The sequence below is a fragment of the Neophocaena asiaeorientalis genome, unplaced genomic scaffold (genome assembly GCF_003031525.2).
Source record: "Neophocaena asiaeorientalis asiaeorientalis breed wild unplaced genomic scaffold, Neophocaena_asiaeorientalis_V1.1 scaffold72, whole genome shotgun sequence".
Lineage (NCBI taxonomy): Eukaryota > Metazoa > Chordata > Mammalia > Artiodactyla > Phocoenidae > Neophocaena > Neophocaena asiaeorientalis.
This window is the reverse complement of record NW_020185336.1, coordinates 787110-800480: the sequence shown is the minus strand read 5'-3', so window position 1 is coordinate 800480 and position 13371 is coordinate 787110. Positions and strand designations below refer to the sequence as shown.

Below are 13371 nucleotides of genomic sequence, written 5' to 3'. Positions count from 1 at the left end.
TGCTACTTGTCTCACCAGGCATTTCATTGCTAAATAACAAATATATCAGTAGTGAATGATAATTTGGCTAACGTCTACTTATTAGCCATATTGACTCATAAAGAGTAGGGAGTAGGGGCCAAAAGTGGTAGCTAAAATAGTATTATTTTTATATTCACTTGTATTCATTTTAATATATCATATTCCCTTAGCAGAATAAATGAATATACTATATACATGTATAGCACATATCCATAAATACTGCATACACACACACACACACACACACACACATATATTTGGTATACATATAATAAATTTATTTATTAAAAAAAAAAACTCTTTAGTTACCTCTTTAATTCCAAACAAGGAATTTCAACATAAACACTTTATTGGGTGTAAACATTACATGTAATAGAGTTTCAGATGTTGAGAAAATTACCAATAATCCAGGGTTTCTGACTTGAAGGATTTTCTAATTGGATATACAACATTTAAGATTCAACAGTAAATAAACTAACATCTAAATAAAGTTTTTGTTCCTTTCTACGCTGTATAAGCCTAAATCTCACAAAGGAGGCCTAGAAACTTTGCCTATTCTTTTAAACTCTGTTAATTTCTTAAAATTATCTATAATTTATACAGATTCACGCACATTCCTCATCGGTCCACAATATAAACTTTTTAGTTATGGCATAAATTAGTACAATCTATGTAACTAGGAATTTATTTTGGGGAATTTACAGTTCTGAAATCCTTACTTAACTTGTAGGGTCCTGGAGCTAAGGTGATCTGTTTATGGTTTCCCTTTGGTTTTTCTGGATTGCATTTTCTTATCAAATACCTAACGATAACCAGGCTTCCCTTTCTGTCTTATGTGTTTTAATTTACATCTCCTCTAATTGATAGGAAGTCTTTGTGCAATTTTGGCATTCATCTATCTGATCTATTGAGTGTGAGACAGAACTTTCATGCCAATGTTAAGAGAAGCCCAGACCCTTTATTCCTCAGTGATGAGGGTTGAATATCACAGCAGGTCAAGAACTTACAAGAAGTTAGGAAAACACTGGGAAGATAACTCTGAATTAGAGGTAAAAACCAAAGTAGCAGGTTTTGTCTTCCCTTGATGATACCCTGGTTGTCAACATAATGAAGGATGGGATGAATCTAATAGGAGATTACAAAATGCTCCAGTAGAGAAACTTGTGTTGTGATTTTATTTAACTGTAGCTTATACAGACCTTGTAAAATGCATCCCGTTACTAGAGAACAGACTTGATGGTGAGGGGGAAGGGTAAGCTGTGACAAAGTGAGAGAGTGGCCTGGACATATATACACTACCAAACGTAAAGTAGATAGCTAGAGGGAAGCAGCCACATGGCACAGGGAGATCAGCTTGGTGCTTTGTGACCACCTAGAGGAGTGGGATAGAGAGAGTCTGAGGGAGGGAGACGCAAGAGGGAAGAGATATGGGAACATATGTATATGTGTAACTGATTCACTTTGTTATAAAGCAGAAACTAACACACCATTGTAAAGCAGTTATACTCCAATAAAGATATAAAAAAAAATAAAAATTTAAAATTAAAAAAAAAAAAAAGCTAGGTGGCAGACATTCTGTAAGTCAGGCTGGTCTTTACACTCTGTTAAGGCTGTATTATATAGTAGTTAAGAAGACCCCAGTTCTGGTGTAAGATCATCTTCGTTCAATCCTCATCTCTGTTGCCCTTGGGTAAGTTTTTAAATCTCTTTAAGGTTATATCATCTCATTATTACAAGAGTAACTACCTCATTGGTTTGTTGTGAGGATCAATTAAGATACTGTATTTCAAACGCTCAGTAATTATTTATAACTTCCGTTGTTGTTATTAACCTTCCAAACAGTTATAGTTACTGAAAAGGGTTGATGTTACTTAGAATTTACTCCTATGTACCCAGGTCTGTACTAGTCATTTGTGTAAATACATTGCATACATTTCCCTTTTATAACTTGAACTCATTAATAACTTATGTTCTAATTTTCAGAAGTATATTTTCTGATGAACTATTAAAACCCAATTATCACACGGATTTGTTAAAGATGAAAACAGTGTGTATAAGAATGATGGATAGTTGGCAAACTAGTAAAGTGGGGCTGGTGATTAGAAAGAGGTATGGGAATTTGGCAGGGTCCTAAACTGAGACCAAAGTGTTGAAGTTAAAAAGCATTAAGAGGCAACATCGCATTGTGGAAAAAATAGGCTTTGCAGTCAAACAGAACTTTGGATCCTGACTACCAATGACCTACTACTTGATTTGAAACAAGTTGTTTATCTTCTCTAGGCCTCGGTTTATACACTTGTATAGAGACACCACTTTCATTTGTTTGTTCTATGGATTAGATGAATTCATATAGAGGCCTCTAGCAGGAGACCTGCTTGACGTGTTGGTCCTGTCTTCTTTCCTTCTCTTAGTAGGTTGTAAAGAAACCCTAAACCATTCAGAAAGGGTCAGAAGATAAAAAGCAGCTTAGAATGCAAGCGAAACACTGGAAGAATAGCGAAACACTGGAAGAATGGTAGGGGATAACTGTAGCTGTCACTGCTTTGAAATTAGTAACTTTCGCCTGACATTACTGGTAATGATGTCTACCCAACCCATCTTCCTGCAGTGGCAATTCTTGTTGTAAGAATAACATTCAAGAGCAAGGGGATCAAAGCAGTTAGGGCTGTGGCTGTCCTGTCATGTCATACTGCTCTTTCTAGATCCACTATAATTTATTATATACAGGGAATGCTGGAGAACCATATGTATGTGCTTATATATCACATATACACGTATATAATGACTAAAGTAGGAAAAATAAATTGGAAATTATGGTATAATTTGTGAAATTATTTTCAAGATTAATTATTAATTATTCAAGATCCTCTGCCTAAAGGCATGAATATATGATAATGTTTGACTGTTAGATATAAAATGTAAGAATGGAACATGGAATTTTAAAAATTCTTTGAAAAATAAACACCTGTATTTGGAAATATAAGCATAAATAATATTTAATATTTGCTACATCTTCTTTCACATGAGAATAGTCAATCACGGCCACTGATGACATTTCACTGCATGTACACCTGTCTTTTCTTAGATGCTAAGCCAGTAGCTGAAATCACTTCCTCCTGGTATTCCAGCACTCACCCTTCAAAGGTCTCTTTTCCTGTGGGTGGTGCTAGAGCCACTGTAACTCTGTTAACTTTGAGAAAACTGAGACTTCTTAGACATTTTTTTCTCCTGCAAATCACAAACAACACTGTAGACCCTACCCCCTAAAATCTCTTAACTGAATGAATCCCCTATTCTCTATTGCTGCAAATGACTAATTTGGAGAATTAAGTGTGGTCTAGGTGTCAGGTAAAGCAGGGTCTGACCTAGTCTTTGGTCTCTCCCCAGTCATTCCCTGCATCATTGTTAGGTTAAATTTTTTTTTTTTTTTTTTTTGCGGTACGCGGGCCTCTCACTGTTGTGGCCTCTCCCGTTGCAGAGCACAGGCTCCGGACGCGCAGGCCCAGCGGCCATGGCTCACGGGCCCAGCCGCTCTGCGGCATGTGGGATCCTCCCGGACCGGGGCACGAACCCACGTCCCCTGCAGCGGCAGGCGGACTCTCAACCACTGCGCCACCAGGGAAGCCCTAAATTTTTAATTAAAGCTGAGTTTTCATAATCTCTGGGAAAAGAGACTCTGGAGTTAGATGCATAATGAAGCTACTTCTTAGCTATCAGACCATGTGCAAGTCACACAACCCCTCTGAAAGGTGAAGTGGGGATACTGTGCTCTGTAGACTTATAAAATGTGACGAAGATTACTGTGTAAAGTATTTTATACACGATCAGACATGTCATCAAATCTTAACAGATGTCTATGTCCTGCTTATACATTCTTCCGTACTCAAAATACCTCAATGACACATCAGATCCTACTGAAAAATATCTAACATGACTTTTCAGATCTGCTCTCAAGCAAATAAAGACCTCATCTTTTCTATTTCTCTTCTCAAAACTCCATCCAAAGTGGATGGACTGGTATTTCTCCTGCAGTGCACCTTCTTTGCCAGCATGGTCCATGTGCTCACACACTTCTCTGACCCTTCATGTGGCTTACTTATCCTTCTGCCTGCCACTTGCTTTGTGTCTTTTCATCCATCTTCCAAGGCCTGCTCAATTGTCACATATATCATAAAACTTTCTATAGCTGTATCTCATTTTCCTCTGACTGCCCATTTACATTTTTTGTTGTTAATTTTCTTACTGCATTTATCACTATGTCATATTATAGTATTTGGGGGTACAGCATAGGAAAGGGCCTAAGTAATATACAAGGTACATGGGATCAACTACTGACTATTAAAACCCTAACACTTAACCAGGTGCATAATCATGGGTAAGTCACTCAAAATCTCGTGCCTTTCCTCATTTATCAGACAAAGTCTATAATAATAATTCCTCTCATGGTTGATGTTAAGGATTAAACTGTGTCCAACCCCCCTCCTCACCCCGCCAAAAATAAAAAAGGAGATATGTTGAAGTCCTAACCCCTCGTACCTCAGAAAGACCTTATTTGGAAATAGTGTCATTGAAGATGTAATTAAAATAAGGTCATACTGGAGTAGGGTGGGCCCTTAATCCAATATGACTGGTGCCCCTATAAGGAGAGGAGAGAGACAGAGAGAGAACGTCATGTGACCACAGAGGCTGAGACTGAAGTTACCCTGCCATAAGCCAAGGAATACTTGAGCTACCAGAAGCTGGAAGATGCAAAGAAGGATCCTCCTCTAGAGACTCTGAGGAAAGCATGGTCCTACCAACACTTTGATTTTGGACTTTTAGCTTCCAGAACTGTGAAAGAATCGACTTCTGATGTTCGAAACCACCCAGTATGTGGTACTTTGCTATGGCAGCCCTAAGACTGATACAGTTGATGTGAACATTAATGAAACAAAAATCTCATAGTGTCTGACCTGCAAATCTTAACTCTAATTACCTGTGTCATTTCTTCTGCTATATAAACTCCTTGAGCTCAGGAAAGTATCTTCTGTTGTCCTTTTTAAGTACCAGCCCAATACATACCACACAGAACAGTGGCTCAGAACAGAATACAGTAACTACTTATGAAACATGTTTTGAGTAAATAATTAGTTCGTTGAATTTTCTTAATCAATCCCCTATAGGGAACATTGGAAAATAAAACTGAATAGTTGATGTATTTCTTAAAAATAATTCTGACTTAGGAGATGATTATTTTCTGTGCAGAGATGAATGAGATTAAGCATATCCATCATTGTATAGTAACCAATTACTTGGAAAATGAATGAAATTCTAATGAACTAATTACTAACTGACATCAAATTAAATTTCACATTGTATTTTTGGGAAAATAATTGTTAATTTCTTTCAGTGCAATGACAAAAACTTGAAATACTTATCTTCTTTTTCTGTTGGTTGAAGTTATCTATAATGACCCCAATGAACAAGTTCAAGGTGAAGAATGACCCAAAGATGATGAAGATGACAAAATAAATATACATGTAGAGGCTGTATTCATATATGGGCTGCCTGTCTACCTATAAAATTAACAAAAGTTAGCAGTATGTTGACAATAAAATTCATCATTTTCTTTTTCACATGGTTTGACAAGGTAATTCAAACAGTGCTATCCTAGGTAAACGTGGTTTTTCAGAAGCCATAGTGTTGACAAGGTTCAACATAATCATTCTTAAAAATTTATTCAACACTAAATAAATATTTATTACATGCTTACTATGAATATAATCTTCAAATTACTACAAAGGGCTTATCCACTGTAGTACTTATTCTCAGATTGTAGGACAATTTAGTAAGTAAAGGACCTAATGCATAATTTTTATTTCCAGAAAAAAATAAAAGAAATGATATCACACTTATATAAATCTTTTTTTTTTCATTTGATTACAACGTCTTCTGTGGCTTTTGTGACAATATGAAATAGTCAGCAGTCTTCAAACTTTCTTAGTGTGTGACTAATTTCGCATAAACTCTTTCAAGGAACTTTAAAATATAAAAGCAGTAAAAACTATGAATAAAATACGTTATTTCCTTTTTATTTTGATAAACAAATATTTACTGAGCACTTATTATTGCCAAGCTGTGCTAAACGCTCTACTTAACATTTTCTAGTTGGATCCTCACTCAGAACAATCCCATGATGTAGGCGGTGAATTACTTTCTTTTCATAAATCAATAAACAGGCTCAGAGAGATAAAGTAATTTGCTCGAAGTCATATGCAAGCTTGTCTGATATGGGACAGCCAGAATTTAAGCCAAGCTCTGTTTCCAAATGCTGCACAGGTAACCACTAGGCTACCACCAGGTGGGTGTTCTTCAGTGTGTGTGCACATACCAAGGGCTCCTTGGAGCTGCTGTTTGAAAACAGCCTAACTAAACTAAGGAACTTTTCAAAATTGTAGAGTTTAGTGTTATGTTTACCAATACTTACGTTAACAGAATCAACTGCTGCATACATAATAGTCATCCATCCTTTAAATGTTGCCTGTAAATATAAAATTTATAGAATCTGAACCTCATACTTTAAAATAGTCACAAGTGAGTTTAGTGTGTTTAATGTTATAGCATTTATTAATTAATACTAAATTAGTGAGTTTTACTATACAGTCGTCCCTCGGTATCTGCAGGGGATTGGTTCCAGGGCCCCCCTGAAGATACCAAAATCTGCCCACGCTCAAGTCCCTTGCATTAGGCAGATGCGAACCCACGGATAAGGAGAGCCCACTGTATTTCAAAATACCAATTTAACATAAGATGCTGTGTCAAGGGAAAAAAGGGGAGGGACACATCACAAAGTCACATCCTAAATCTGACTCCTAGTTAATTATCGCCAGGTTGTCACAACTGCCTGTGAGTTTTGTACATGAACTTTTATTTTTTTCCAGAGTGGGGAGGAGAATTTTATGAATAACAAAGGAAACAATTTTTTTTCCATATCTTAAGGATTCTCCATACCCGTGGGAAGTCCTTCTCATTTCCCTGTAGTGTAAAAGTGCAGTCCAAAACACGACTATTCATTTTTGCACGCAGTATTCAGATGGCACAATGGCAGGGGATCAGGTGACTCCAAAAAGGTGGATAAAATGCAACAGAACCCATGTTCTGTTTTCATGTTTATAGGCACATGTTCTAAAAAGACCAACTCTATTTTTAAAGTCACAAAGTACTTTATCTTTAATTTTTAGTTAATAATTATATAAATAATGACAGCTCCTCCATCCAGTGTGCACCAAAATGTCAAGCATTCATAAAAGGGCTCACTTACAACTTGAAGCAGAGACAGGTAACCAAGTCCAACATTATCAAAGTTCACTTTCAGGTTCTTCCATCGCACATTTTGACTAACATTCATAAGTGCAAAGCACTCAGAACGATTTTCAACTTCACTTGTAGGAAACGGTGACCCATCTGTGGTGTTAACACACTGATAGAACTTGCCAGCAAACAAATTTACTCCCATGATGCTAAATATTAGCCAGAATATAAGACACACAAGTAGCACATTCATGATGGAAGGGATTGCACCTATGAGCGCATTCACGACCACCTAGCATTCAAAAAAAAGAATGATTAGGATTAGTATGAATGTTAAATGGGCAACATTAATGAAACACAATACAGAATTAAAGAAATTAGAAAAGCCACCCTTACATGTTTAAGACATAAATCAACCAACCAACACGTACTTATTGAAGGCCTACTGTGTGCTCATCAGGACAAAATAAGACAGGAGCCCCTTGATCAATGAGTTTACAAAAGTACATGAGGATCACACAGTGAAACTACTAGCAACAATACAGAACATATCACTAAGATTATATGACAGCTTAAATAAATGAAAAAAATAAATAAAAAGAATAAACCAAAAACCTGATATATGTAAGGTGAAGCCATAAAATCTGCATGCTCTAGAAAAGAAAGAAATTTATAAATGTAAACAATTAAAATAAGTAAAATGTACATTTAATGGTTCATAGTCCTAGAATTACCAGTGCTAAAATTCTCCCATATAGAGAAACTACTAGTACATATAAGCGGAGTTAAGATTGGGAATCTTTTCACGGTTTGAATGCCATAGATTTAACTGGTTCTGCTAGTTGCGTGATATGTAAACTTAATTAAGACCTTGGGACCTCTGTTTCCTCATCTACAGAATGAGAGCAATCCTTTTCAAATTTATTATTCTAACTCTAAAAACACTTTATACATAAGCCCTTGGCTAAATATAGATAGTACTGGCCTCAATTAAAAACAAAAAATACAGAATAGTTTATCTTTAATACTCCCTTTATTTCTGCTTTTCAGCATTTCCAATACTATTGATCACCAGTGCCTCTTGCCACCCAGTGTTCCTTCATGGCGACCACTGTAGCATTTATCACCCTCCAGATTTTCTAAATTACCTCATCTTTCCAAACTTACTATCTTCTTACAGTTGACCTCTACTCTGAATTTGAGTGCAAAGGTGTTAAAGAATAACTTGTTAAGTAAAGAGCATGTGCTCCCTTTTTTCTTGCAATGTATCAAGCAGGATCCCTGACTACTTTTGAGATTGTCTAGAGCAGGAGTTGTCAAACATTTTCTTAAATATTTTTAGGTTTTGCAGATTATATGATTTCTGTTACCACTATTCCATTCTGCCATTGCAGCGATAGATCATATATAAACAAATGAGCATGGCTGTGATCCAATGAAACTTCCTTTATAAAAACAGGCATCCAGCCTGTAGGCTTTGGTTGTTGACCCTTGGTCAAGAACAACAGTTATTACCCTGGGGTTCATGGGTAGATATGGACCTACAGAGGTTCCATGGGGGCATAAAATCATATGAAGAACATTATTATGGGTATGCTTTCTTTACGGAGAAATGATTTCTACTTTTATGAGATTCTTACAACGTACATGACCCCCAAAGGGTTAGGAAGAACAGAATTAGAGAGTAGAATTCCAAACGGTCAGCTCTTATTCAAGCCTACATTTTCATCCTCATTTCCTGCTACCCTCCCACTATGCTCATAACCTAGGCACGCTGATTCTTATAGTCACTGCTCAAACATACCTTGCCTAGTCAACTCTGTCCTCTACCAAGTTGCATCTCTGCCTGGAATGCCCACCTGCCTGTGACTTGGGGCCCATTCTTTCAGTCATGGCTGCGAGGTCGCCTCCATATGAAGCCCCTCCCAGACCTCCCCAGGCAGCCACTTTCATCTCTACTCCCGTAGCACTGTGTGCCTACTGTTTTATAGCAGATGTCACGGAATAACTACTATTCCCCTCTCTGTCTCTCCATGACCGCTGTCCTGGCTCACTCATGGGGGACTGGGGTCTATTTACCATTGTACTCTTTTTATAGTACAAAATTTCACACAGTTTTGGTGCTGAAAGAATGTGCATAATGATGAGTCTCTGAGGGAGATGGATACATATCGTTCTGATGAGAAGCCATTTGGAAAAGTCAGTAAGTTCAAGAACCTCAAGCCTTTTTAAAGGAAGCTAACTACAAAATGCCTCCAATCATATTTCATTTATTCTTTAAAACGACCCTGCAATTTGAAGAAACATCCCTGTTTCGCACGGCTAATAAACGTAACTAAGTAGACATACCTGCCCCTCCAAATATATTAAAACATTCTCCTGCATCCAATTCACCTGTATATTAGATAAACAACAGAGAGCAAACGGTAAAATAATGGAGTGGCTTAATCACTGAGGGATGTATTAATATCTTGATGGGGAAAGTATATTACTTGATCATGAGAATGTAGTACACGCTCTGCTTGAGTCCAGGGATCAGTCATAAGTTCTGAATAGATCGCAACATTCTACTAATGCTCAAAAAGAAAAATTAATGTCAACTCCAATACTACCGTTCTGTATAAAATGAAACTTGTAATTTCAATTCTTACATGATCAAAAGTACTTGACTTTTAATTATGAAAAAAAATCTTTGTATAATCATGATCTTTCATATATTTACATGGGGGCCAACATATACCGGATACACTAACAAGTAGAGGTTACAGTCATAATTAGGTACAGTCATAATGTAATGAAGATCTGCTAGACTAAAACACAACTAACATTCTTTCACCTGAGGCTTCAGATTTCTGAGCCCCATTCCGGAGTTTATTACTCAGTATATCTGGGGTGGAACCTGGGAATTTGCATTTCTAGTAAGTTTTCAGATGATGCTGACCACATTTAAAAGATGCAGTAAGCAAATTGTTCAGAGACTACAGTTAGAGAGGCAGTCAGATAAATAAATAAGTACGATGCAATATAATGAGGATGTTATGTGTCTGAACATATAGGAAGGATGCTCAATTATACCTGGTGGTGGACAGACAAGGCACATTTAAACTGAGGCTTAAAAGATGAGTAGGTATTTACTATATTGATGAGTTAGGATTGAGATAGGGCAGGGAGAAACATTCCTGGCCAAGAGAATGGAGGAATGAGAAAGCAGGAATATATCTGGAGAAGAAGAAATTCAAGGAGAGAAGCAACAAATGAGGATATAGACTCATTAGAGAAAATAAAGCATGGATTTTATGAAGAAGTTGCTGGTTTAATACAGCCCTAAAGCTAAGTTGCTGGTAGTCAGTATTTATCTCACCTTGTTTGTTTCTGCAAAATGAATCTCTTTTCAGGTACTATGCTGCCTACTGCAAATTAAGTAAAATCAGAGCTTTAGTTTTCTCAAATATAATTTGGAGCTATTTCCACTTTCACTGAGCCATGTATTTAAAGAATGAAATTAAAAGTGATGCCTGATGCTACTTCACTTCTCTGTCTTTTCTTATGCCCCACACCCAGGGTAGTTCCTTAAATTGTTTGAGCACCTGATAAAGGCAAGTCCTTCGTGACTTGTATATGAGAGATACTGTCAGGACTAAGAGTGTCCCCTTCACCTGAGTTTCCTAGCATAGGAAAGACTGTCATTTAGGAAGGGAAAAGTCACTTATTTGAATCACTGCTTCACAATATAATATGGAGGCATTACTGTATTTGATTTAGTTTTTGTTAATCAATAGGCATTGAAATACTGCATCTATATGCACATGTATACACACTCATATACATAAACAGCCCATATATACGTATATATATGCACATGTGTGTAAATATAAACAGTCCATAATTCCTACATACCCATTTTTTCATATTTTACACTCCATTAGGAAATATGAATATTATATTGGAAGTTTAGTATTTTCTTACCCTCATTCCTTCAAATCTAGATAAAGCTCTCAGAGGTCTTAAGGCTCTAAGTGTCCGAAGGGATTTAATGGGGCCAAGGTCTGAGTAGCCAAGAGTGTTTGCGACCAAAGTAACCAAAGAAACCTAAAAAAGAAGAAAAATTTCATTAATCATTTCAATGAAATAATAAAGCAGGAAGAGAAAAAGTCAATTTCAAAGATCACTAAGAGCAGTTCAACAAGAACAATATGATTTTATACATAAAGTTATCTACTTATTGTCTAAAAATTGGATAAGATAGATGCTTTTTAAAGGAAATAGATTTAAAGGAAAGTTAACCTAAATAAGATGAAATAATAGAAGGAAAGTAAGTTATTTCTTATATCTGAATAAAAAAATCACACATGCTTTTCACACTTCTGTAGTCAATGGTTTTGTACTTGCTTATTAATCCTGAACATTTAAGTAAAGCAACTATCAAAATTTCAATTGGAATAAAGCCCAGGGCATAACAAAGTGTGTGATTCTGAAGTTAAGTTAAAAGAGTGTGGCAATCACTCAACCAAATCGAAGTCGCAGTATAGACCTTTTTCAAAAGCACTCTGAAGACTCATGACTTTGAGATGAGGCAAATTCCCCAGAACATTATTCTGACCTACAGTTTCTCAGAATTGGCACCAAAGATCTTCCTATCAATAATTAGTGGGAGAAAATCTCAACTGTACTGAAGACAGCACACAAGCAGGTGATCTCACTGGCTTCACAAACAACATAGACACACAAGAACTTCGTCATATTAGACGGACCCTCCACAATCACCATCACCAGTATCCAACAGAAATTTGTGTTCTTGTCGCAAGTTATCTCAGAAGAAAGAACATGGACAGAAGTAAAATCAATACATGTTTTGGTAAGGACCAATGAGCTCTTCAATGACCCAAGATCTGGATCGGTAAATGTATTCAGTCTTTGAATAAGTTCCATTTAAAATATCCATTGTTTCACACTGCGTGCAGCAGGAGGCAATGCCTAAGAACAATGTCCGCAATGCAGTTCATTGGAATTAAGTAATGACTGAAAGATTGAAGTTTTCCAGGAAAGATCAGGAGCAACAGGAGAGTCAAGTTCCTTAACTATTGAAGAAGTAGAAAAATTTATTGCTTGCAAGTTCACTACTGCTGCTATCAGAAACACAGTGAACTGATTTTTGAATCAGGACGTGTTGAAGTGTTTTGCTCTCATACAGTTACTTCTAAATGTCTCACTAAATGTAACATAACTCTTTGTTTTTAGGTCCTCATGCTATGTATTCAGAATTACTAACTAATCCTCAGTGTCACTCTTAAATTCACCCAGTCATTCAGGTCCATTATTTCCCACTTAAGTATGCTTTAAAAAATGTGTATTTTTTAATCAGAATAATAAATGTTCCTTTTTAATCAGAAAAAAATAAAGGTTTAAAATGTCTATGATAATTTGAATAACCCCTAAGGAAATGGTTAACCTGATCTCCAAACCATTGTTAAATGAGTGTTATTATATTGAATATATGTAGTCTGTAACTGAGAACATATGTATATGCATATATTTATCTATTTATGTATACATGTGTATGTGCATGATATATGACCCTACTGATGAATAATGCTCAATCAAATAAGTTTCAACTAATCAGGAAGCTTGCAGAAATCAAACAAATCCATCCTCTGAATATCAAATCAAAAGAATATCAAATCAGGTTCTGAAACCTGAATATGTACCAGAATCATCTGGAGATCTTATTACAAGAATTTTCTGCATCCCAACACCAGAGTTTCTGATTTAGTAGCACTTGAGTTTGACCTGAGAGTTGGACCTGAGAGTTGGACCTATAGAGTTGGTATCTATAACAAGTTCCCACCCACATGTGCCAATGCTGTTGGTTCAGGGATCACACTGTGAGAGCAACTGTGCTAGATAAATTTCTCAATTTTTGAGAAATAAAAAAAATCTCAGCTCCTCCCCAAAATCCACATGCCTAGATCTGCACCTCTATCAGCAACACAATTGAGTGGAGTTTTGCTCTCTCTGTTGCATTATGAAAACATTATATATATATAATTATATGCATTATGT

The 13371-nt window shown here is 36.3% G+C and overlaps 1 protein-coding gene across 4 annotated transcripts in view; it reads right to left on the bottom strand.

Moving 5' to 3' along the window:
• Nucleotides 1-13371, bottom strand: part of SCN9A (sodium voltage-gated channel alpha subunit 9) — an 88079-nt gene that overhangs the window by 9982 nt on the left and 64726 nt on the right. For 3 of the 4 annotated variants that reach the window (XM_024735947.1, XM_024735943.1, XM_024735945.1), the window contains exons 20-23: nucleotides 11278-11400; nucleotides 7322-7603; nucleotides 6488-6541; nucleotides 5439-5576 (exon numbers count right to left, since the gene is read on the bottom strand). In XM_024735947.1, the coding sequence (XP_024591715.1) occupies nucleotides 5439-5576; nucleotides 6488-6541; nucleotides 7322-7603; nucleotides 11278-11400 (597 nt within the window). Of the gene's footprint in view, nucleotides 1-5438; nucleotides 5577-6483; nucleotides 6542-7321; nucleotides 7604-11277; nucleotides 11401-13371 lie in introns of all 4 variants that reach the window. The other variant, XM_024735946.1, reaches the window with a different exon arrangement.